Consider the following 24,699-nt stretch of genomic DNA (forward strand, 5'->3'; position numbering starts at 1 on the left):
ACAAATAAGATATGTGCAGTGTGCATAGGAATTCATTCATGTTTTTTTCAAATTATAATCCGGCCCTCCAACAGTTTCAGGGACTGTGACCTGGCTCTCTCTTTAAAAAGTTTGTGGACCCCTGATATAGATAGAAGACTAGCCGTCACCTGCCACGCGTTGCTGTGGCCCAGTCTGAGTATATTTATTTATTTATTTACTTTACTTATATACCGCTGTTCTCAGCCCAAAGGCGACTCACAGCGGTTCACAACAAATAAGAACAGCAAAAATTCAATGCTACAGTGTAAAAACAGTTAACAACCTAACATATTACATAATTAATAAACAATTACTACAATAATCATTCACTATTCTCTATCGTCTCATCATCAAAAACATGATCCAGATTCGTCATCCATTATTCCGTTCCAATGTTCATTAACCAATCATTGCACTAATTATTCGAACGCCTGCTCAAACAGCCAGGTCTTCACTTTCCTGCGGAATACCATTAGAGATGGTGCTAGTCTAATGTCCGTAGGAAGGGCGTTCCACAACCAAGGAGCCACCACCGAGAAGGCCCTATCACTCGTCCCCGCCAGCCGTGCTTGAGAAGCAGGCGGGATCGAGAGCAGGGCCTCCCCAGAAGATCTCAAAGTCCTGGTGGGTTCATAGGCAGAGATGCAGTTGGATAGGTAGCTTGGGCCGGAACCGTTTAGGGCTTTAAAGGCCAACGCCAGCACTTTGAATTCAGCCCGGTAGCAAATCGGTAGCCAGTGGAGATGGCGCAACAGGGGGGTTGTATGCTCCCTGCGCTCCGCTCCTGTTAAAATCATGGTTGCCGAGCGTTGGACTAGTTGGAGCTTCCGAGCCGTCTTCAAAGGCAACCCCACGTAGAGAGCGTTGCAGTAGTCTAAACGGCATGTAACCAGAGTGTGGACTACCGTGGCCAAGTCAGACTTCCCAAGGTACGGGCGCAGCTGGTGCACGAGCTTTAGCTGTGCAAATGCTCCCCTGGTCACCGCCGAAACCTGGGGTTCCAGGTTCAGCGATGAGTCCAGGATCATACCCAAGCTGCGAACCTGCGTCTTCAGGGGGAGTGCGACCCCATCCAACACAGGCTGTAACCCTATGCCCTGTTCGGCCTTGCGACTGACCAGGAGTACCTCTGTCTTGTCTGGATTCAATTTCAATTTGTTCGCCCTCATCCAGATGTGTTTTATGTGTGTATATATTTGTGTATATAGGTGTTTGTGTATATATATCTGGTTTTGCACATGCGTTGTAATGTATTTTTTGTTTTTTTGCTTCTTAAGTATCTTCCGCTGTGTTTGTCAGTGTTTTTGAGTGATGGTCACTCATTGGCCTGATACGTATATTGTGTCCAAATTTGGAGTCAATTCGTCCAGTGGTTTTTGAGTTAAGTTAATCCCACAAACGAACATTACATTTTATTTATATATATATAGAAGAAGATATCAGCCAGTGTAGGTTTAAGACAGCTTGTGATTATTCTCAGCATAAGCGGCTGAAAGGGGAAAAGGAAGCGTCCTGAGGCTGTTAGGAATTGTGGGAGTTGGAGTCCAAAATCCCTGGAGGAAGAAGGTCCAAGTTGGGCCATGTCTGCTCTTGAGTGTGAAGTGAGAGCGAGCGGCGCGCGCGAGGGAGCCTGTTTGTGGAGGCGAGCGCGGCGCCCTTCCTTTTCTCTCCGCCAGGGGGCGGCGCCGTTGCTTCCGTGGCTGCTGCTGCTGCTGTTGGGCGGCGGAGGAGCCCGTTCCTGCTGACGCTTCCTGCTCAGTCTCTGCGCCGGGAAGGAGAAGAGGAGCCAGGCGGGCGCGATGCTGCCTCCCTCCTCCGCCTGGGCCGCTCTCCTGCTCCTGCTGTTGCTCGGCTCCCCGGGTGAGTGAGTCGCCGGGGACATTTTGTCCTCCTCTTTCTCTACTTCCTCCTCCCTTTCCTCCTCTGCTCTTCCTCGGGCGGGAAATTAAATGCAAGACTGGAGAGAGAACTGCGCGGGGAGCGCCCCCTCCGCTTCCCTTGAAGTTTGTTGGTGGGATATGCAGGGCTCGCCTCCCCTTGGGCTTCTCCTCCTTCTCCTCCTCTCTCTTCTGCTTCTCCTCCTTCTTCTTCTTCCGGGAGTCTCACTCTTCCCTTTTTCTTTTGGGAGCCGCACGGCTTCCTTTCTCTTTTCTTTCCGAACTGCATTAACCAGAGAGAGCGCCTCTTGGCAAACTCACAGAATCCTCATATCCCAAGCAGCAACCAGCCAGGCTTTGAAGCTGAAAAACCGTTCAATGCTGAGAGGAGATAGGATAGCCATGAGGGGAAGTCCTAGGGAGGAGGGAGCAAGCTTGTCCTCATACCCCCTCCCCAAGCAGCAACCAGCCAGGCTTTGAAACTGCAAGGCCGTTCAATGCTAAGAGGAGATATGATAGCCATGAGGGGAAGTCCTAGGGAGGAGGGAGCAAGCTTGTTTCCTGCTTCCCTGGAGACTAGGACGCAATGGAACAATGGCTTCAAACTACAAGAAAGGAGATTCCATCTGAACATGAGGAAGAGCTTCTTGACTGTAAGGAGAGCCGTTCAGCAGTGGAACTCTCTGCCCCGGAGTGTGGTGGAGGCTCCTTCTTTGGAAGCTTTTAAACAGAGGCTGGGTGGCCATCTGTTGGGGGGTGCTTGGAATGCAAATTTCCTGCCTGGATGGCCCATGAGGTCTCTTCCAACTCTATGATTCTATGATCAAGGTGGGTTGCTGTGAGTTTTCCGGGCTGCCTGGCCATGTTCCAGAATCATTCTCCTGACGTTTCGCCTGCTTCTATGGCAGGCATTCTCAGAGGATGTGAGGTATATTGGAAGATGTATTGTCGAAGGTTTTCATGGCCGGAATCACTGGGTTGTTGTAGGTTATTTCGGGCTATATGGCCATGTTCTAGAGGCATTTTCTCCTGACGTTTCGCCTGCATCTATGGAAAGCATTTTCAGATGTAATGAGGTCTGTTAGAACTAGGAAAATGGGTTTATATATCTGTGGAATGACCAGGGTGGGACAAAGAACTCTTGTCAGTTGGAACTAGGTGTGAATGTTTCAACTGACCACCTTGATTAGCATTTGATGGCCTGGCAGTCCCTGGGGCAATCTTTTCTTGAGAGGTGATTCGATCTCCTTGATTGTTTCCTCTCTGTTTGGAAGGTTTATATATCTGTGGATTAATGTCCAGGGTGGGAGAAAAAACTCTTGTCCGCTTGAAGCACATATGAATGTTGCATTGAATGGCCTTGCAGCTTCAGAGCCTGGCTGCTTCCTGCCTAGAGGGGGGGTTATTTGTTAGGTGGTGTTGCGAGCATGATGAACCAACCTGAACACTGCGTATTATTTGAGAACACAGAAATGCAGGACCACTCGAACAATTACCATGCCATGCTACACAGAGAAGCCATTGAAATCCAGAAGTATGTGGACAATTTGAACAGAAAGGAGGAAACCTTGAAAATGAACAAAATCTGGCTAGCAGTATTAAAAATCTCTAAAATTTCAACAGCAAGACAACTGGAGCCAAGTGTGAATGTTGCAACTAGTGACGATATATATGTAGAATAATGTCTAGAGTGGGAGAAAAAAAATCTCACTACCTCTGAGGATGCTTGCCATAGATGCAAGCTGTGAGTTTTATTTGGCCATGTTTTAGAAGCATTTTCTCCTGACATTTCTCCCACATCTTTGGCAGGCTTCCTTGGATGTTGTGAGGTCTGTTGGAAACTAGGCAAGTGGGGTTTATATATCTGTGGACAATGGATAACATTTCTGAAATTGGGTTGCTGTGAATTTTCCAGGCTGTATGGTCATGTTACAGAAGCATTCTCTCCTGACATTTCACTCACATCTATGGCAGGCATCCTCAGATGTTGTGAGGTCTGTTGGAAACTAGGGAAGTGGGGTTTATATATCGCTGGAATGTCCAGGGTGGGAGAAAGAACTCTTGTCTGCTTGAGGGAAGGGTGAATGTCGCCATTGGTCAACTTGATTAGCATTGAGTGGCCTTGTAGCTTCAAAGCCTGGCTGATTGCTCCCTTTGGATCCTTTGTTGGGAGGTGTTAGTTGGCCCCGATTTGATTCTTGTCTGGAATTCTCATTTTTTGAGTGTTCCTCTTTATTTACTGTCCTGATTTTATAGTTTTTTAATTCTGGCAGCCAGATTTTGTTCATTTTCATGGTTTCCTCCTTTCTGTTGAAATTGTCCACATGCTTGTGGAGTTCAATTGCATTGTGTAATTTCTGTAGTTTATTGTACAAAGAGTATGTCCAAGGGAACAGGGCAGAGGGTGGGAGTGGGATAAAACAATAAAATAATAAAATAAATAATGGATGGCCATCTGTCGGGGGTGCCCTGAATTGCGATTTTCCTGCTTCTTGGCAGGGGCTTGGACTGGATGGCCCATGAGGTCTCTTCCAACTCTATGATTCTATGATTTTTAAAAAGCTCTCCTGTCAGATGGCCACACGACCACTGCTTAAAAGCCTCAAGAGAAGGAGACTCCACTACGCTTTTTGGCAACAAACAGCTCTTTCTAATGTTTAGGTAGGATCTCCTTTCCTGTAATTTGAAGTTCCCATTCCTCTGAGTCCTAGCCTCCAGGGCAGCAGAAAACAAGCTAGCTTCCCTATCCCTTATGACATCATTTAAGATTCATTTAACATACTTATATGTAAAAATTGCTCAGGCCAAGATGGGTCCCGAGTGGAAAGGTTTCAGAAGCTTTGCTCTAGCGCAGGAGAAAATAATCTTTCCCTTTCCTCAAGGTGATATCTTTTCAGGTATTTAAGCATGGCTATCATGTCCCCTGGAGCCCTCGGTGGCGCAGCAGGTTAAACCGCTGAGCTGCTGAACTTGCTGACCAAAAGTTCGGCGGTTCAAATCCGGGAAATGGGGTGAGCTCCCGCTGTTATCCCCAGCTTCTGTCAACCTAGTATTTCGAAAATATGAAAATGTGTGTAGATCAATAGGTACCACTTTGGTAGGAAGGTAACAGCACTCCACGTAGTCATGCTGGCCACATGACCTTAGAGGTGTCTACAGACAACGCCGGCTCCTCGGCTTGGAAATGGAGATGAGCACCACCCCCTAGAGTCGGACACAACTAGACTTAATGTCAAGGGGAAACTTTTACCTTTACCTATCATGTCCACCTTTACCTATCATGTCGACAATAAAGTAAATAATTTTTCTCTCAACTTGGTCCAGAGGTGCTTTCATAGTCTTGAGGCGCTTCAAAACAAGGTGGATTTAATGCATGCTCAGCAGAAGCTTCTTTCCAAGGCTGGGACCTAGTTATCTTCAGATATCAGGTGCATCAATACTGTAAAATTAATGCAGTTTGACAACACTTTAACTGCAGTAGCTCAGAGGTGTGGAATCCTGTGAGTTGTGGAGTTTTTTTTCGTGTCAGGAGTGTCTTGAGAATTTTTGGGCAAGCACAAATCTTGGCCCGGCCTTTTAAATTTTTTAATTGCCTTGAACAGGCAGGATTACTTCTAATATATGTGTGTTATGGTGACAATTTTTATGCTTATATTTTGTTTTGTTAATCTTATGGTTGTGTTGTTTTTTACTTTGTATGTTTTGTGATGTTACCTGGGAACTGCTCTGAGTCCCCTCGGTTAGATGGAACGGTATATAAATAAAGTTTTATATTATTATTATTATTATTGAGAAACTTCAAGTTGCTTCTGGTGTGAGGGAATTGGCCATCTGCAAGGACGTCACCCAGGGGATGCTGGGATGTGTTACCATCCTGTGGGAGGCTTCTCTCATAGCCTCGCATGAGAAGCTGGAGCTGGCAGAGGGAGCTCATCCACAGTCTCCCTGGATTCGAACTTGTGACCTATAGGTCTTCAGTGTTGCTGGCACAAGGGATTAACCCACAGTGCCACTGGGTTAAAAGTAATCTCAGCTGCCTTGCATCACTCTGCTCCCTGGATTCGAACCGCTGACCTTTTGGTCAGTAGTCCTGTCGGCACAAGAGTTTAACCCATTGCGCCACTGGGGGCTCCTTTGAGTTGTGGTTTTATAAGATCTTTTGCCAGCCACAGGTGCCATGGCATTGGCAGCTAAAGTGGTGTCAGACTGTATTCATTCTGCAGTGTAGATCAGGCATGGGCAAACTTTGGCCTTCCAGGTGTTTTGGACTTCAAGTCCCACAAAGTCCAAGTCCAAAGCATCCGGAGGGACAAATTTTCCCCATGCCTGGTATAGATGCACCTGTTGAGAGAAACCCCTGACAGGTTTCACACTCATTGAGAAGCAGATCCAAATTACACACAAAGAAGCACTCCTGAATGAAGCAGGATGTGCTTCTAAATGAGTATACATGTGTTTATATCTTGCAAAGTTTGTCAAAAGGGGTCATTTACTTGAACTGATTGTATGTTTACATTCAAGCTGCCTGTCAACTTAGGGTGACCCCATGAATTTCATAGTGTTTTCTTGGGCTACGGAGTACTCAGAGGTGGTTTTGTGAATTTCTTCTTCCAAAAAATGTCCTAAAGTACTTGGTATTCATTGATCTCCCAACTAAGGACTAGATAGGGCTGATCCTTCTTAACTTCCAAGATCAGACAGCATTTTGTGCCTTTTGGCTGTTTAGGCCTTAATACAAATTAACTTCCAAGCTATCTGCAATCCTGTGAGTACCATTTTCATTCTTGAGAATATTTCACATTGGTGGTAAGCATCTGGTCACATTGCAATTGGTCACAAAATTAGCATTTCTTTGCAGAAGGTTAATGCTCCGCACGATTTTTACATCTCAGTGTTGCACATGGATTGTTTTGAAGTAATGGCCCTTAAAGCAAGCATCTAAGAGCATTATCTTGTGTATGGCTGTGGTGTACTATTACTGTGCATTCAGTCGTGTAAGAAAATAACTATAAGCACTGCATGAACTACACGATCAGTTCTTATTTTTGATGAAAAATTGCTGAAAAGGATAGAAAAAAATCTAATCGTGATTTAACTGTAATTATTGAAGTTTGGTAATCAATTTAGGCTTGTCGGTGGAATAAATGTATTTATTTATCGTGTCAGGAGCAAGCCAAACAGTTGTATTGCATTTTTAACAAACAAACAAACAACACACAAAGTTTGCAAGCTTGGTAGTTGATTAAATGTCCTTTGACCAGAAGCGACTTGCAGCATGCAAATAAATGTATTAAATGTAATTTTAATTGTATGTGTGTTTTTGTTTTTAATTGTTTTTAATTTTTGTATTCGCCATGTTTTAAAACTTACTGGTTTGTGTCGTGTTATTGTCCCTTGAGTCCCCATTGGGAAATGAGAGCTAAGAATAAAGTGAATATATAAATAAAGCATAGAATAATAATACGCCTTGAAGCTGCAAGACCATTCAATGCTAATCAAGGTGGCCAATTGCAACATGCACACTTGCCTCCAACAGACAGGAGTTCTTTCTCCCACCCTGGACATTTCACAGATATATAAACCCCACTTGCCTGGGCTCCAACAGACCTCACGACCTCTGATAATTCTTGCTGCCATTGTCATGTATAACAGTAACCTTTCAAATTTTCTTTCGAGTTGATCATCTAACATCCCAAGCAGATAGAGATCAAGTTTCATTTCAAATTTAACCTTAACAATTTCTTCTAAAACGACATGTATTTGTCCCAGTGTTTCTGGGCCCTTTTCACAACCACCACATATGATAAAATATGCCCACATTTTCCACAATAGGAGCCCGCAGTGGCTCAATGGGTTAAACCCTTGTGCTGGCAGGACTGAAGACCAACAGGTCACAGGTTCAAATCCGGGGAGAGTGCAGATGAGCTCCCTGGGTCAGCTCTGGCTCCCCATGCAGGGACATGAGAGAAGCCTCCCACAAGGATGGTACAACATCAAAACATTCAGGTGTCCCCTGCACAGCGTCCTTGCAGACGGCTAATTCTCTTACACCAGAAGTGACTTGCAGTTTCTCAAGTTGCTCCTGACATGGAAAAAGAAATCCAACATTTGTTAGCATTTTTATACATCTGAGTAATTCTTTCTGGTGTCAGATACCATCCGTACGTCATCTTACAGAAATTTTTATTTGGAGTCATTACTCAGTGCAAATTTCAAACTCTTTGTCCAGACCCTTTCCCATTGTTCTGTTGTTGTTTCCCAACATTTTGTGCCCACTTGACCATACAGTCTTTCACCTGTTTCTCCACCATTTCAAATGGAAGAGAAGCAACAATTTATTCACCTACCAATTAAGTGGTCATCTCCAGAGTCTAGAACAGTGTTTCTCAACCTGGGGGTCGGGATCTCTTGTGGGGGAGGGGGTTGTGAGGGGGTATCAGAGCGGTTGTCAAAGACCATCAGAAAATAGTATTTTCCGTTGGTCATGGGGCTTCTGTGTGAGAACTTTGGCCCAATTCCATCATTGGTGGGGTTCAGAATGCTATTTGATTGTAGTGAATTATAAATCCCAGCAACTACAACTCCCAAATGTCAAGTTCTATTTCCCCCAAACTCCACCAGTATTCAAATTTGGGCGTATCAGGTATTCGTACCAAATTTGGTCCAAGGAATGAAAATACATCTTGCATATCAGATATTTAAATTACAATTCAAAATAGTATAAAAATCACTGTAGTCATGAAAATAATTTTATGGTTAGGGGCAGGCCTGTAGCGAGGGGGTGGTTTTAGGGGTTCAAACCCTCCCCGAAATGTTTCATATTTTTTTTAAAAAACCTGGTTTACTCATGAATTTTAACTGGTTAACCAAATCCCCATGCTAAGTCTATAAGATGCAAAAAATTAAGAGTCCCTCCAGAACTGTAAGTACTATCTCAAGCAAATATTGACAATTTATTCACACTGTCATTACTTGCAGCAATAGCTGATGTAGTGAAGCAACCAAGTTGGAGGTGTGTGTGTTGAATGCTCTCATTAAGGAGGCCAGACTTGGTCAAGGTGGTTGACAGGGGCGGAGCTGCAGGCTATTGAAGGTTGCTCTGTCCCCTGCTGTGCTCTTTACTTCAGCGTGAGCTAGGAGGCAGGTTTCAACCCCCCCCCCCCCCGAAATTTTCAACCCTCCCCGAAATTTTCAAACCCATCCCCCAAAATTGTCAACCCTCCCCGAAATATTTTTCTGGCTACGGCCCTGGTTAGGGGTCAACATTAAGGGGTCCCAGCATTAGGAAGGTTGAGAACCACTGGTCTAGAACATTTTCAGTTGTTCTAAAAATTGTCTGTAGGTGAACCATTGTGTTGGGAGGCCTTCAGACAGTAATTCTTTTCTCGTTCTAAATTGGTCGTTGTCCAGTATTATAAGTCAACCATTTCTCCTGCAGGGCAATTTCCCTTCTAAATAAAGCTTAATGTGGAGAACACGATAAGGACTTATTGGTATAGAATCTTTTTTGTACCTATTCCACACTTGTAATAGTGATTTCCCTTATGGAGTGGTTATTAAAATTAGAGTCTGTCTTCGTTTTATCATACCATAGATAGGCATGAATCCCAAATTCCAGACCTTCTTCTAGTTGTAGTAAACATTCATTTCTCAGGAACAGCCAATTCTTCAACCAAGTCGAACAGCATGCATGATAGTAGGTTTTAAGATTAAGAAGACCTAGTTTTCCTCTTTTTGTATTATCTTAAAATACATTGAATCTGACCCTTGGTCTTTTTAATGCCAAATAAATGTTGATAAGTCTTTTTGCCATTGTTTAAATGGGGGATAATTCATAATAGGCAAGACTTGAAACAAAATAAGCAACTTTGGTAGTGCATTCATCATTATAGCTGAAATTCTGCCTATAAGAGATACCTGCAGACCTTTCCACCTACGTAAATCTTTTTTTACTTCTTTCCATATTAAGTCGTAATTGTCCTTAAAGGTTTGAGTTTTTAATAGAACTGTTAATAGCCCATATGTTTAATTTTTTGTATAGCATGAAAAAAAAAATTCAGATAAGGTTTTCCGTTCCATTTTTGTCATGTTCTTGGTCAATAATGTTTTCTCCTTAATTTTAAATCCTGATACTCTTCCATATTCTTTCAGGATAGGTTTCAGACCTTACCTGTATTCAAAAGCTTGTCTGAAAAATCACTAAGTCATCAGCAAAAGATTTCAACTTATAACTTTGTCCTTTTATCCTTACTCCTTTGATGTTTTTTTTGCTTTTCTTATGGCATTGTTAGAAATATCTATAACCAACAGAAACAACAGTGGAGAAAGGGGATGGCCTTGTTTAATCCCTTTCTGTGTTTTGCAAGATTTAGTCAGTTCCCTGTTGACCAAAATTTGAGTACTTTGCTCATTATAAAGCAGGATACATTATCAAAAGTGGGTTGCTGTGAGTTTTCCAGGCCGTATAGCCATGTTCCAGAAGCATTCTTTCCTGACATTTTGCCCACATCCATGGCAGGCATCCTCAGAGGTAAACATTAGGAGAGAATGCTTCTGGAACATGGCTATACTGCCTGGAAAACTCAGAGCAACCTAGTGATTCAGATCATGAAAGCATTTGACAACACATTATTTAAAGTGTTTTCAGCATCTAAGAAAATCAGGGCCATCTTTTTTCATTACAGGTCTCATAATATTTCAGAATGTCTAAAACACATCTAACATTACCATTTAGGTGTCTCTTTGGCAGAAACCCTGCTTGATCTTCATGTATCAATGCCTGTAGTAGGACTTTCTTGAACCTCTTAGCCAAAATCGCAGCACAAATCTTATAGTCATTATTTAGCAGAGATATAGATCTGTAATTTTCAAGGGTTTCAATATCTCAGTTTTCTCTAGGAATAAGTGTTACAAGGAAAAGGGGATGCTATTATTTAAGGCACTGTTCATTGTTGAGAATAGTGGAATACACAGTTGATCTTGCAGAGCCTTGTAATATAGCGCTGTCAATCCATCTGGACCTGGAGCCTTTCCCATCTTTATGTTGAAGATTGCCTCATCAAGCTCCGTCATTGAGATTAGGTCTTCAAGTCTCTTTCTTTGATCTCCATTACGTGTACAGAGGGTTTTCCCCCCAGATATTTTCCCAGAGATGCTTTAGATCAGTAGTTCTCAACCTGTGGATCCCCAGGTGTTTTGGCATACAACTCCCAGAAATCCCAGCCAATTTACCAGCTCTTAGGATTTCTGGGAGTTGATAGCCAAAACATCTGGGGACCCACAGGTCGAAAATTTTAAATGGATCAGAAGTTTTGTAGAGAGATGAGTAGAAATTATGGAGTACTGATGTAATCTTGTCTTGGTTAATAATGTCTTATTTTCCAACTCTAATTTTTGATATTTGTTTCCTCTCTTTTTCTTTCTGTAACCTAAAAGCAAGCCATCAACCTGATTTATTGGCCGAATCAGAATGCTTCTGTTTAACATATCTAAGTCTCTTTTCAATCTTGTCATTTTTGTACTCAGGTTTATTGTTACATTCATACAACACACCAACACTCTGCAGCTGACACACTGACATGTCGCGACATGCAGTTTGGGGAGCTCTGGTCCAGAGTTTGCCTGACAACATGAATGGGGGCATATACTAATTGGAACAGACCAGTGGTTATCGCGATTATCATGCAAACATGATAATCTGGGTATACACGTTGAAGTCCCATAGTATCACAACTCATGGGAACCCTAACACACACCCTGGGACCACCCTGGCTAGCACATGACTGGAGGCTGTTGAGCAGCAGGGTCATCAGTACTTGAGTAGAATCTCTAATCTGTCCTGGCCACCCATCTTTAAACTAACATATTCAGGTCCTGGGAATGAGTGATGGTCAGGGGGGTTTTAATCTGAGAGATCACTGCAACTGTCTCCCCGACCCTCCAGGGCTTGTCAGTTGGCCAAAGCTGAATTAAATTAGCCTTCCCTGCCTCATCCAGCCAAGTCTCTAATACATTACCATGTTAATCTGGGATCAAGTCCTGAATGGAGGATTGAGATTCATGCTTGTGCCACTCTTAGATGCTAAAATGAAAATCCATAGTATTAACATGCAGCATTCATTATTTTCTCTCTCAAGATATGCCAGACACAGAGCATCCATATACTCGTATTATTAAGCCATGACATTTAAGTTTTTCACCGTGAGCATCATGGTACAATATTGAGTTCAATTCTATAGCAAATCTTATCAGACTAGATCACTGGCTAATGCTGTTATATGCAGCTGCTGTCAAGAAAATTGATATACAAACTTCACAGCTATTTCACTGATTTATTTTGCTGGTTTACTGCACCTGGCTGCCGCTGTATCAAAGTTCCCAAACCTTCTGACTTACAATATAAGGCAAACTCATTGTAATCAGATTGGCATGTTCTGAAAGGAGATTTTAAAGAAATGTAATATTGGACAAACAAGTCAACTTTGGTTAAATGATAAATATCAAACAATATTGTGGGATTGCTCTTATAAAAGTCAAAATATCAGATACAGGAAATAGAAAAAAGTAAAAAACCCAAGGTAAATATGTGACAATATTAATTACTACAATTTTATTCCATGCAATGAAGAAAGGAAATTCTCTCTTATGTGAATTTTCAGATGTTGCCATTTTTATGTATACAGTTTATATTGCAAGGTGGCTTATAGTATTTAGAATAATAATAATAATAATAATAATAATAATAATAATAATAATAATTTTATTTTTGTAGCCCATGTCCATCTCACCGAAGGGACTCGGGGCGGCTTACATGGGGATGAGCCCAATCAACATAGTTAAAATATAACACATTAAAATACACAAACAACAGCATAAAAGAAAATAAAACCAACATTATAACAAAATATAAAAGCAAACATCAATCAACAACCAATGAACCTGCAATAATAATTAGTTTCTGGGCATGGGTGGGCGGACTGGTACAAATCAATTATAAGGATAGGGCTGATGGCTAAAGTGCGTAAGTCAATTGACGACTGCAAGGATAGAGAGCAATGTGAGATAGAGCACTATAACTTTGGATACAGAACAATCGTAAAGGGCAAAGGGTCCTAGCTGGGGCCAAGTAATCAAAGGAATTGTCTACTCAAAAGCACAGCAGAACATCCATGTCTTTAAATCCTTGTGGAAGGTGGACAGGGTGGGCACTAATCTTATTTATTTATTTATTTACAACATTTATATACTGTCCCTCTCAACCCGCAGGTGACTTGGGGTGGTTTGCAGTTGGTACCAAGACCATAAAAGACAATTACAATTAAAAACATTAAGATAATATAAAACCATAGCAATGGAGAGGGAGTTCCAGAGCGGATGGGCCACCATCGAGAAGGCCCGCTCTTTCGTCCCCACCGACCGTACCTGTGGTGGGGGTGGGAGCGAGAGAAGAGCCTCCCCAGAAGATCTTAGAAATCATGCCGGCTCATAAGGGAAGATGCTGTCGCGAAGATAGGCAGGTCCCGAACTGTTTAGGGCTTTATAGGCGATAACTTGCACCTTGAATTGGGACCGGAAACTTATCGGCAGCCAGTGGAGCTGTTTGAACAGGGAGGTTGACCGCTCCCTGTAATTTGCTCCAGTTAACAGCCTGGCTGCCGACCTTTGCACTAGCTGCAGTTTCTGGGCCGTCTTCAAAGGCAGCCCCATGTAGAGTGCATTATAGTAATCCAACCTGGAGGTAACTAAAGTGTGGACTATCATGGTCAAGTCAGACTTCTTGAGGTACTTCTCGTAGCTGGCGCACAAGCTTTAATTGTGTATAGACCCTCCCTGACATCACTGACTCCTGAGCATCAAGCCTCAGCACTGAATCCAGAAAGATCCCCAGACTGTGGACCTGTGTCTTCAGGGGAAGTGTTTCAGATGTGTATAAAATTGCCGGTAAAACTATAGTGTTGAAGATATCTGCTCTGACCTTCATTGGTAGCTTATCTGTTAGCACTGTCCGTTTTTGGGGTTTTTTTTTTTCATGTCAAGAGCGACCTGGTGTGAGAGAATTGGCCGTCTGCAAGGACGTTGCTCAGGTGATGCCCGGATGTTTTGATGTTTTACTGTCCTTGTGGGAGGCTTCTCTCATTTCCCCCCATGGGGAACTGCAGCTGGCAAAGGGAGCTCATCTGTGGTCTCCCCTCTTGGTCTTCAGTCCAGCTGGCACAAGGGTTTAACCCACTGCGCCACCAGGTTAAAAGCCATCTAAGCTGGTTTGCATCTTATTGCCCATTTGCCATTTGCCAAATTATTTGATTGTACTTGTTGTCCAAGATATACGTATTTAGTCACTTCGTCAATTTCATCTCCATTTATAACGATGCGGCCCTGGACACACTGCTCATTTTTCATCTTTTTCGTTTTCTTCAAGTTCTTTTCCAGCCCTATTGATTTTGAGAGCCACCCTAGTTGTTGGAGATCATGTTGGAAATCTTCTGGTTTTTTGGCAAAAAGAAGCAATCGTCTGCAAAGAGGAGATGAGAAAGTTGTTCACCGGCAATTGAAATCCCGCCTTTAAATTTACTTTTTCAGAAGATGCTTTCCAAAGTCGCTGCAGACAGCTGTGGTGATACTGTGTCTCCTTGACACACTCCTTTATTTATTCTGATATGACACACTTCTGACAACAGTTTAATACCTGTTGTGCACTCTGTATTGATGCTTTTTACTATGTGCACATAGTAAAAAGCATCAATACTGACTTTACTGGATTTACACTGACTTGGTGCAGAGCATTAAGGATAGCATTTATCTCAACTGAGTCGAAGGCCTTTTGGTAATCAACAAAAGCAAGACAAACCGGAACTTGATATTCTCTGCTTTTCTCCAGTAGCTGTTTGACTGCGTTAATATGCTCGAGGGTGGAGTAGCTGTGTCTGAAGCCCACTTGTTCTCTGTTGATTTCCACATCTTGAGATATTCTTTGTAGTAGGATGCTTGTGAACAGGATATATATGCGAGAGAGGAGTGTAATAGGGCGATAGTTGCTGAGGTTTTCTGTGTCACCTTTCGTCATTAGAAGTATGGTTTCAGACGTTGTCCAATCTTTAGGTAAGATGGCTCTTTGCAAGTCGTTCTGCGATTGCCTTTTGAAGATTATAGCCTCCTGCCTTTAAATGGTCTATTCCTATTCTATCCTTTCCTGGCCATTTATCTGGCTTCATTTTACTTATGGCTGCAATTACCTCATTCCATAATACTATCAGGATTTCTTCCGTCTCAACATATAGTTTGACTTCGACTACCTGCACTTTGGAATCATATAAGTTGTTATAGAAATCTTTGCATATCTGTTTCATTTCCAATCAATTTGTTACGCACATTCTATTTTTGTTTTTTAGTGCAATTGATAGCTTTTTCTTCATTTGCAGCTGCTTTTCCTCTTTTTAAAGACTTTTCTTATTTTTCATTTTTTTCTTTTCTTTTAAAAAAAATATTAAAAAGACCTGTCTGCCACGATCAGTTAAAAGCTCAAGTTCTACCTAGATAAATCTTTTCCTCCCTCACCTTCTCCCACTTCTCTTCCACCTCTCTTTCCTCCTTCAACTCCGTCCACACCTTCTCCTTCTCCGCACTCAAGTCATTCGCATCCTCCTTCACTCCCTCCATTTTCTCTTCACTGTCTCCTCTTCCTTCACCTCCTTCATCTTGTCCTGCTTCTATTCCACCTCTCTCTCCTCCTTCATTTCCATTTCCATCCGCACCTCCTCCTTCTCCATGCCCATCTCATTCTCATCCTCGTCCTTCTCTCCTTCCATCTTCTCTTCTCCCATCCCCACTTTCTTCACCTCCCTCACCTTCTCCCACTTCTCTTCCACCTCTATCTCTGCCTTCATTTCCATCTCCATCTGCACCTCCTCTTTCTCCATGCCTACCTCATTCTCATCTACCTACTTCTCTTCTTCCATCTTCTCTCCTGTCCCCACTTTCTTCACATCCCTCACCTTCTCTTCCACCTCTCCCTCCTCCTTCATCTCCATCTCCATCCACACCTCCTCCTTCTCCACACCCATCTCATTCTCATCTCCTTCTCTCCTTCCATCTTCTCTTCCATCTTCTCCCATCCCCACTTTCTTCACCTGCCTCACCTTCTCCCACTTCTCTTCCACCTATCTCTCCTCCTTCATCTCTATCTCCATCCGCACCTCCTCCTTCTCCGCACCCATCTCATTCGCATCCTCCTCCTTTTCTTCCTCTATTTTCTCTTCTCCTATCCCCACTTTCTTCACCTCCTTCATTTTCTCCTGCTTTTCTTCCACCTAACTGACCATATAATGCAGTTCAATCTGCATTGTGATGTCAGTGTAGATGGGGCCACAAAGGAAAGCCGCATTAAGTATATTTATAGTAGCTTATAAACATGCAGATTTGAGCTGAATGTCCTGTGCAGGCAAGGGTTCTTGAACAGAAAGGTGAGAGTTTACAGCATGCACAGAAGAAGTGACTGCCATACATCAGGGACAGGAAAACATTTATGGCCTGGAGCAAATTCCAATTTGGAAAGTATCTTGGGAAGATGCATTTTAGCAGTTGACAGGACTAAGAGCTTGGGCAAAACAAAATGTCAGGGCCAGTTGTAAATGTTATGGACATGTTCCTCCCAAGTAGACAAAACATAGTTCAAATTATGCATGTCTTTTCCTAATAAGCCCCAGTGCAAAAGCTTTCCAGCATCCAAAGCCCAGTTTAGTTTTCGGCGAAGGCTACAAAGCACAGCTCACTGACATAAAACAGCTTTTGAGAGCTCAGTTCTCTGTAACATCTTATGAAGCTCCCAGAGCTCAGTTTCACACAATAGCTTCTTAGGGTGTGTAGTGTGCCTATCTCAAGGGATTGTTGCAGTATTACTTTCATTATTGTAGTATAGCAATACCACTTCTGTACAGTATTTATTTATTTATTTACCGAATCAGAAACAAATTGAGAATACAGTTATAATGTGTAAAAAACTACAAAGTTAAAAACTTGGCATTAGTTTAAAGCTAGTGTTGCACCACTTGATATCCTCTGGGAAGTAGCAGCCAGCAATAAAAAGGACCAAGCCATTGACATCTCCGGCTCATCTTCTGTTTGGATATTAGTCAGCATACCAACGACCTAAATCAAGAAACAGCTTCCTAAGATCTATAGAAATACTCACAGGAACGTTTCGGCAAGCTAGAGTCCAAAAGTGGCAGGTAAAAACCAGAAACCTCAATCAGTGGCTGATACTGGGTGAGAAACTCCCTCCTGGGCACTCAGAAGATTGGGCAACCTGGGAGATGCTGAACAGACTGCGCTCTGGCACCATGAGATGCAGAGCCAACTTTAAGAAATGGGGATACAAAGTGGAGTCCATAATATATGAGTGTGGAGAAGAGCCAACCACAGACCACTTACCACAATGCAGCCTGAGCCCTGCCACATGCACAATGGAGGACCTTCTTACTTCAACACCAGAGGCATTCCAAGTCGCCAGCTTCTGGTCAAAGGAAATTTAATTCTGTACAGTGATATTATATTGTTTTTTTCAAGGTGGACATGGAACAAGCAGTTCATAGTGTATAATATGTATAATACAAGGAGAATTAATCTGTGTCATCTTGGCTGGATCTGCATTGTATTACAAGTATGGTAGAGCTTTCTGTCTGGATTGGGGAAAATTCGTATAGATTTCATTAATTCAGGTATGTTAGAGAATGCTAAGAAAGCACATAGTGATGCGGTGTCATTAAAGGCTAAGAAGATTGAAAGAATTATGTGCAAATAAAAATATAATGTATGTATTGCGTAGTAAATAAGAATGTTTAAAACATTCTTAAAATAGATTAATGGTTTGATAATAGCATAATTGTTTAAAAACAGACGTTCCAAAAAGCTTTTCCTTGCTGTTGCAGAGTGAGACTTAATAGTAGTGTAGTTTTATGCTGTAAAGATGGTACTTTTAAATGGTCTTCTTGAACAGTGAAAGAGTTTTCTCTTTTCATCTCCTAGTGGCACTTCCCATCTAGATTTCTGGTGCTGAATATAGTTTAAACATAAAATTGGAAAAACTCTTACTGAAAATGTGTGACTGAAAATATATGAGCATAAAGTGTTATCAGACGGTGGGTGAAAATTGGGAAGCCTGATCTCTTCTTTTGATTCTTATTTCTGTTTCTGTTATCTGGGGAAACAGACTTCATGTGATTACAAATGGAGAGAGGTTAACATACAGCATATCTGTAAGTACAGCTTCACTTTACCTCCAGTATGATTTTCTAAAGTAATAGCAAAATGGCTGCTAGTGTTTTGTTAGTTAGGTAGAATTTCTCCCTGAGAACAGCTATTATGTGCTATGCTAGATCAAACCAACTAAGTTTGTCTGCAAGCAGATATTGCTTATGTTGCACCTTGTTTGTATGGAGCCTACAAACAAGGAGATAATCAAGAGAAACATCAAACTATTGTTTTTTTCAAGCCTTTACCCCCAAGTGTATATAGTTATAACACTGCTTAGGATCAAACATTGAAAGATCTCCTAGGAAAGGGATATTCAATAGCAGTCAATGATGTTATTGTCTTCCAGAAGATTATGTATAGTGAAGTGAAGGCAACAGTCAATAGTTTTATTCCTGGATATAATATAGCAATGCAGTTGTATCCTTCTAAGGCAGTGCTTCCCAACCGTTTTTTGACCAGGGGCCACTTTGACCAAGGACCATTTTGACCAGGGACCATTTCTGAGCTCCAGGAATTACAATATATACTTGTGTATAACTCAACCTCATATATAGGTCGAGGGCCAAATTAGGAATTTTTAGACGACTTGTGGATACGTTGGGAGTCATTCCTTGGAGAGGGGAAAGCACTAATGGCAACCTCAGTGAACCTACACTGCTGTCTGTCACTTCTGCTCCCCTCCCACCCAAAGATTCAAAAAGCCCAGAAACAATGCCATGGCAAAGAGAGTAAAGGGTTGATGCTTCTTTTAAGTTCTCCTGGGACAGACTAAGCTCTTGCCTTTTACTACTCTACTTTTTAAAAAAATGTGTTAAAGTGCAGTACTCATATTGACACATGTATAATTTGACCAAGGTTGATTTTAAGGGTAAACTGAGTAGTTTTGTGAAGGTTTATGCTCTTTGTTAAAACTTCTTCTCAAATGACATCATTTCTAGTGATCTGAATTACTTACTTACTTAGGTGATCCCTCATAGCTCAAGGATGATTGTCTCTCGGATGTGGTGTCTTGGCGGTGGGTTCATAGATGGCTGTGGAGCCCTATTCTTGATCCACATGTTCTCCCGCAGTGAGGACATCAGTTTCCAGGTGGAAGGCGGTCCCGGTCAGGGTTGACTTGACACACCTTTCTCTTGGCACGTTTCTCTCATTCACCCTCTGTTCATGCCTCTTCGAATTATGCAGCACTGCTGGTCACAGTTGACCTCCAGTTAGAGCATTCAAGGGCCAGGGCTTCCCAGTTTTCAATGTCTATGCCACAGTTTTTAAGGTTGGCTTTGAACCTATCTTTAAATCTCTTTTCCTGTCCACCAACATTCCGCTTCCCATTCTTGAGTTCGGAGTAGAGTAGCTGCTTTGGGAGACTATGATCGGGCATTTGGACAGTGTGGCCAGTCCAGCAGAGTTGATGGCAGAGGAGCATCACTTCAGTGCTGCTGTCTTTGCTTCTTCCAGCATGCTGACATTTGTCCACTTGTCTTCCCAAGAGATGTGCAGGATTTTTTGGAGGCAGTGCTGATGGAATTGTTTCAGGAGTTGTGTATAATGTCTATAGACAGTCCACGTTTTGCAGGCGTATAGCAGGGTTGGAAGGACAATGGCTTTATAAACAAGCACCTTGGTCTCCCTATGGATGTGAAATAAAATCATTCAGTAATCTGAATATAAATCTGTGCTAAGGGTTGGTTGAAGTTTTAAACTTAGCAATCATGAAAATTGTGATTTGGGAAGGTAAATTAAAGTATGCAAAATACACAGCACACAAATTAACTTATATGTTATTAATGTGGCCCAGTAGATACTAACTTGAACTAAACAGAGAAGATTTGCATAAAAATGTATGCTGTCAACATACATCTAAAATTAAGAATAATTGGAGTGTGTTGACTATTTAGTAGGTGCCATCACATTAAACTCTGTGCTCTGATTGATTGCTGAGGAATTCCATGTGGTATTGCCAGGAAAGACTTTCAAGATGATTTCAAAGACTGAACGGGATCTTTAAGAGAGAAGGTGGTCTCCCAGGTAACCATTTGCTTGCTAAAGTGTATAATTTAAGGAATAGAACCATTAAATAAATGCAAAAAGAAAAAGAGATGCAGGATGTAATCAATAATAACAATTTGGATTGAACTATTTGAGGAGGAAGTAAGAAAAAGGAGCAAAAGTGCTAATTTCAGTGGAAGAAGAGTTCCATGTGACTGGGATTGCACTTCCACTTACCTGGAATTACAGTAATCACTGTTGACCTCAGTGGCCCTTCCTTAAGAGTAGACGTTGTAGACTTCTGTGGCAGAAAGAAGATTATACATAATTTTATTGGATTTTTTTCTACAGTATTGGAATTAAAGTGAATTTAGCCTTGTATCCAGGATAGATCTGTAATCCTTGACTTCTTTCAGGGTTCACAAGTATTAATATTTCATGGGCTCTGAACCGCATGAGATATTTGAAAGTTATGATGAGATAAGTAGAATGTCTTTAGTGTTAGCTGCATATATAAGTGTATATTTCTTTATATGGCTTCTCACTTACACGCAAAGCTGTGAACACAATTTTCATGTAAAAATCTTGCAAGTGATTGCGTTTTGCTAGGTAAAGCAGTATTTGTGTGATGACCTTGAAAATGCAATTTGCATATGTAAGATAACTCTTCTATGAAGCTCAGAATGCAATTAAACTTCTCACACCCCAATTCTAACTGTATTTACTGAAAAATAAATCCCATTTATATTAGTGGGATTCTGAAAGTAAGTGTATTTAGACTTGCAGTGCTAAAACAGTGCTTGAAAAAAATGGATAGTGGATGGGTTTAAAGTATAAAAATAGTAATTAGATGGTAATTGTCATGATATGGAGGCTTTCCAAATAATTTCCTGTGCTTTGTTCCTGTGCCCCTATTACCTAAACTGTGTTTTTGTCCTATTTTAAGCACAATTTCTCAAATCTTGAGATGAGCTTTCATTAGGTTATGCATATAGAGTAATTTCGTTATGTTCTTGAGAGAGAGATGTGAAAGATTTTTTGTAACTATGTAGCTCAGTGTTTCCCAACCAGTGGTCTGTGGACCATCAATGGTCCACAAGAACTAAAATATGTTCTGTAAAACATTAAACAAATTATACGTTTATTCACTTTAATGAATCTGTTGCTATGTGGGCAGCGCCAGTGAGTAGGACGTCGGGCAAGCGCTGGAGGCCAGGGGGAGAGCAAACGATTGACGTCACATGTCACACCACCCAGTGTCAGTTAGTTGCACACATTCTTTTGTCTTGCTCGTCTGTGTCAGTGATTCTGTTTTGTTGTTCGAGTGATTCGACGGCACTGTGAGTCCTAATATTCATATTAATTTTTGTCATATTTAATGATGATTGGAATAAATTTCATTTGTTATGAAAAAGACATTGGAACTAATGTTGGAGAGGTTGCAGAAGAAATCCAGAAGGAGCCCATTGAATTTCAAATGTGATAGAAACTGTAAGGACGCATTTGAATCTGATTCTCTTGAGGAGTTTTGGTGCAAAAAAGCAATTTTTAATACGAAAATATGAGGAATTGCATTGTGCTATCTTATGCTCTTCTCCACAACTTATTTACTGTATTTTTCGCGTATAAGCCGACCCGAATATAAGCCAAGGAACCTAATTTTACCACAGAAAACTGGGAAAATTTATTGACTCGAGTATAAACCTAGGATGGGAAATGCAGCAGCTACTGGTAAATATCAAAATAAAAATAGATACCAATACATTTACATTAATGGAGGCATTCAGCTTCTCCTCTCCTCCTCTCTCGTGTCAAACCACTAAATGCACTATAGTCAGTAGACTGCAGAATCATACTGGCCAATGTGATTGCCAGTATCCAATACTAATCATCTTATTAATCTCGATTTAAATACATCTAAAGTTCATTTATGTATAAAATGTAAAATAATATTTATATATAAAATATTTATATTTAGTAATAATCAAGCATGAATGGGGGTGAGTTAAAATAAAAGTAATTTTATTTTTTAATAATAAAAATTAAATATTAAAAATAGCATACATGAAAAATGTTACTCAGTTTTATGATTTTTAAGGGGGGAAATGTGTTAAAACTCTACCGCTTCCCCAATTCCTTGCCGCCCTATTAGGGCCTTTTACTCTAGCACTTAAGACCTGGCTTTTCACTAGAGCAGTCGATCTCTGTTAATTTTTAAATGTATGTGTGTATGTATGTATGTATTTTATCTTTTACAATTTAGTAAATCGCTTAGAGCATTCTCGGATGGAGGGCGATTAATAAGTAATTAAATATGATGATGATGATGATGATGATGATATGTTTCCTAAGTCATTCATGTTTAGCCTATATATACCCACGAAGAAGCAGCTAATCAGATATATATATATATATATATATGTGTGTGTGTGTGTGTGTGTGTATATATATGTATATATGTATATATGTATATGTATATATATATATATATCTGATTAGCTGCTTCTTCATGGGTTTTGGAGCTTGTATGTATGCACTTTCTTGCATTTGTGCAGAGTAATTTGGGACCTTCTAGGGCTGGACAATAAATTTTACTAGTAATCCTATCTCCACCCAGCACACATATTCTTGCGTGGTTCCCACTGTGCCCTTAGTATTGTGCCCCCCCTCCCCCCGCCATGGCCTTGTTAATTGGAACTTTCTCAAAAGAGCAATTTCTTTAGTTTACTGTATTTAAATATGTTTTGTTTTCTTGTCAAAACAAGGTGAGTAGAGAGGAAGAGTGAGAGTGCAATTTTATGTCTGGCAGATCCAGCTTCTCATCTCAGAAAGTTATCTTATCAGGGTTTTCTAGCCACAATGCTTTTGGGAAAGAATGATAAAACATCACTTTCATTTTTATTAAGTTTTGCTTTCTTTGTCACTTTATCTTTGAAATAACTGTAGTGAGGTTTCAGGAGAGGTTTGGCTTGTTTCTTATCCCAGTGCCTTTGTATTCTATCTTGCTGAATACGTTTTCTTGTTTCTCCTTTCTCAAGAGCCTTTTTTATACTAAAAATACTATCCTTCCCTACAATTTTATCACTTCTTATCTGTAATTGCTGGTGTTTGAACCTGTCTTGAATGTGTGTGTGTATGGTGGTGGTGGTTTGTTAGCACAATATGGCTACTATTTTGATCTCCCTGCCATAGATATGATTTTGATTTAACTTCAACGTTCTCTGTTTTGATCTGGTTGCATTTATTGTCTTTCTCTAGTGAATATTTTATTTTTCTTCTTCTTGACTATTTGTGACACTGATGAAGTACTTCCTCATTCTTTGCATACTTCCTGGAGATTTTGTATGGCCTCGTAAATCAGTTAAATTAGCCTTCCCATATAAGTGGTACCTAAATTTCCTACTTGACAGATGCAACTGTCTTTCAGGTTGCAAAGGTCGACAACAATCTACACAGTTTTGGTTGGAAGCTCACTCCGACCTGGGCTGGCTTCGAACTCATGACCTTTCAGTCACTAGTGATCTTAATGCAGCTGACTCCCAGCTAACTGCACCACAATCCCGGTGCAAGTATTATATTTTATTTATATTTTTATTTTAGCAGTATTATATTTTATTGTGTGTATCACAACCCTTTAATTAGAAAATGAACACTAATACAATTGTTACACTCTGTTAATCAACCAAGCTGCATAAACTGATTCTTGACAGCAAATTGCATAGTACAACCAAGGATGGAGATGGCAGTGGTTGACACTGCTTAGATGGGTTTGTTTCCCACAAAATTGTAAAATACTGCTTACCCAGTTGCAAGCAGGAGGCAGGATATTTTGCAGCAGGATATCTAGTAGATTACCCTGTGTTTGGAAGCTGCTGTTATTAAGAATTATAGTAATGAAATCGTTTGCAAAGGGGGGAGGGGGTTGTTAAAGAAAAGTCAGGAAGAGGCCCCAGAGTAGCATTGGCTTCTGCAGTGGTTGATATGGGTGGAAAGGTTCAGCATAGTTTTGGATGTGAATGTATTCACGTAGCCAGTCTTTCTCGGTGTTGTGACTCAGTTGGAACCAAAGACATAGACTGATAGTGTTGTGACTCAGATGGGGTTTCAGAGTGACTCTGACGAGGATGATGGGATTTAGGTTCACAATCAGGTTCAAAATGTTCCTGTTGTAGACAATGAGGAACAGGGTGTGCAAGTTCAGTTTCCCACAGCAGGGAATGATGTTTTTCATACTGAAACTAGCCAGGTGCAAATTGACTCAGAAAAGAAGGAGAGTTCTCAGCCTGATAGTGAGCAGGAAGGCAACCAGGCTGACTCTAATGAGCAGCCTGACATTGAGGAATTGGGAATCTTAGATTGGGCTGGAATTCAGCGTTTGAAGGAGTGTGAGAATAGCCAACAAGAAAGAGGTCAGAGGCCAAAGAAATACTTTCATGTATTGCAAAGGGTATTAAGCAGTGTGTTTGAAAACAAACCTTTGTCAGAGCAACTTCTCGCTCAACCAAGCAGCTTGTGCTGGTTTGCCTGGATTATCTTATAGTTCTTGTGTCCATGATCTTGGGATTTT

General features: G+C 41.1%; 1 protein-coding gene across 1 annotated transcript in view; it reads left to right on the forward strand.

Annotated features, from left to right (window-relative positions):
• The first annotated feature begins 1,732 nt into the window (after nucleotides 1–1,732).
• B3GLCT (beta 3-glucosyltransferase) overlaps nucleotides 1,733–24,699 on the forward strand; it is a 146,167-nt gene continuing 123,200 nt past the window's right edge. Inside the window, exon 1 of the mRNA XM_067466595.1 lies at nucleotides 1,733–1,881. Coding sequence (XP_067322696.1) covers nucleotides 1,821–1,881 — 61 coding nt within the window. The 5' untranslated portion in view covers nucleotides 1,733–1,820. The remainder of the gene's footprint in view (nucleotides 1,882–24,699) is intronic.

Source organism: Anolis sagrei, chromosome 3, assembly GCF_037176765.1.
Source record: "Anolis sagrei isolate rAnoSag1 chromosome 3, rAnoSag1.mat, whole genome shotgun sequence".
Classification (NCBI taxonomy): Eukaryota; Metazoa; Chordata; class Lepidosauria; order Squamata; family Dactyloidae; genus Anolis; species Anolis sagrei.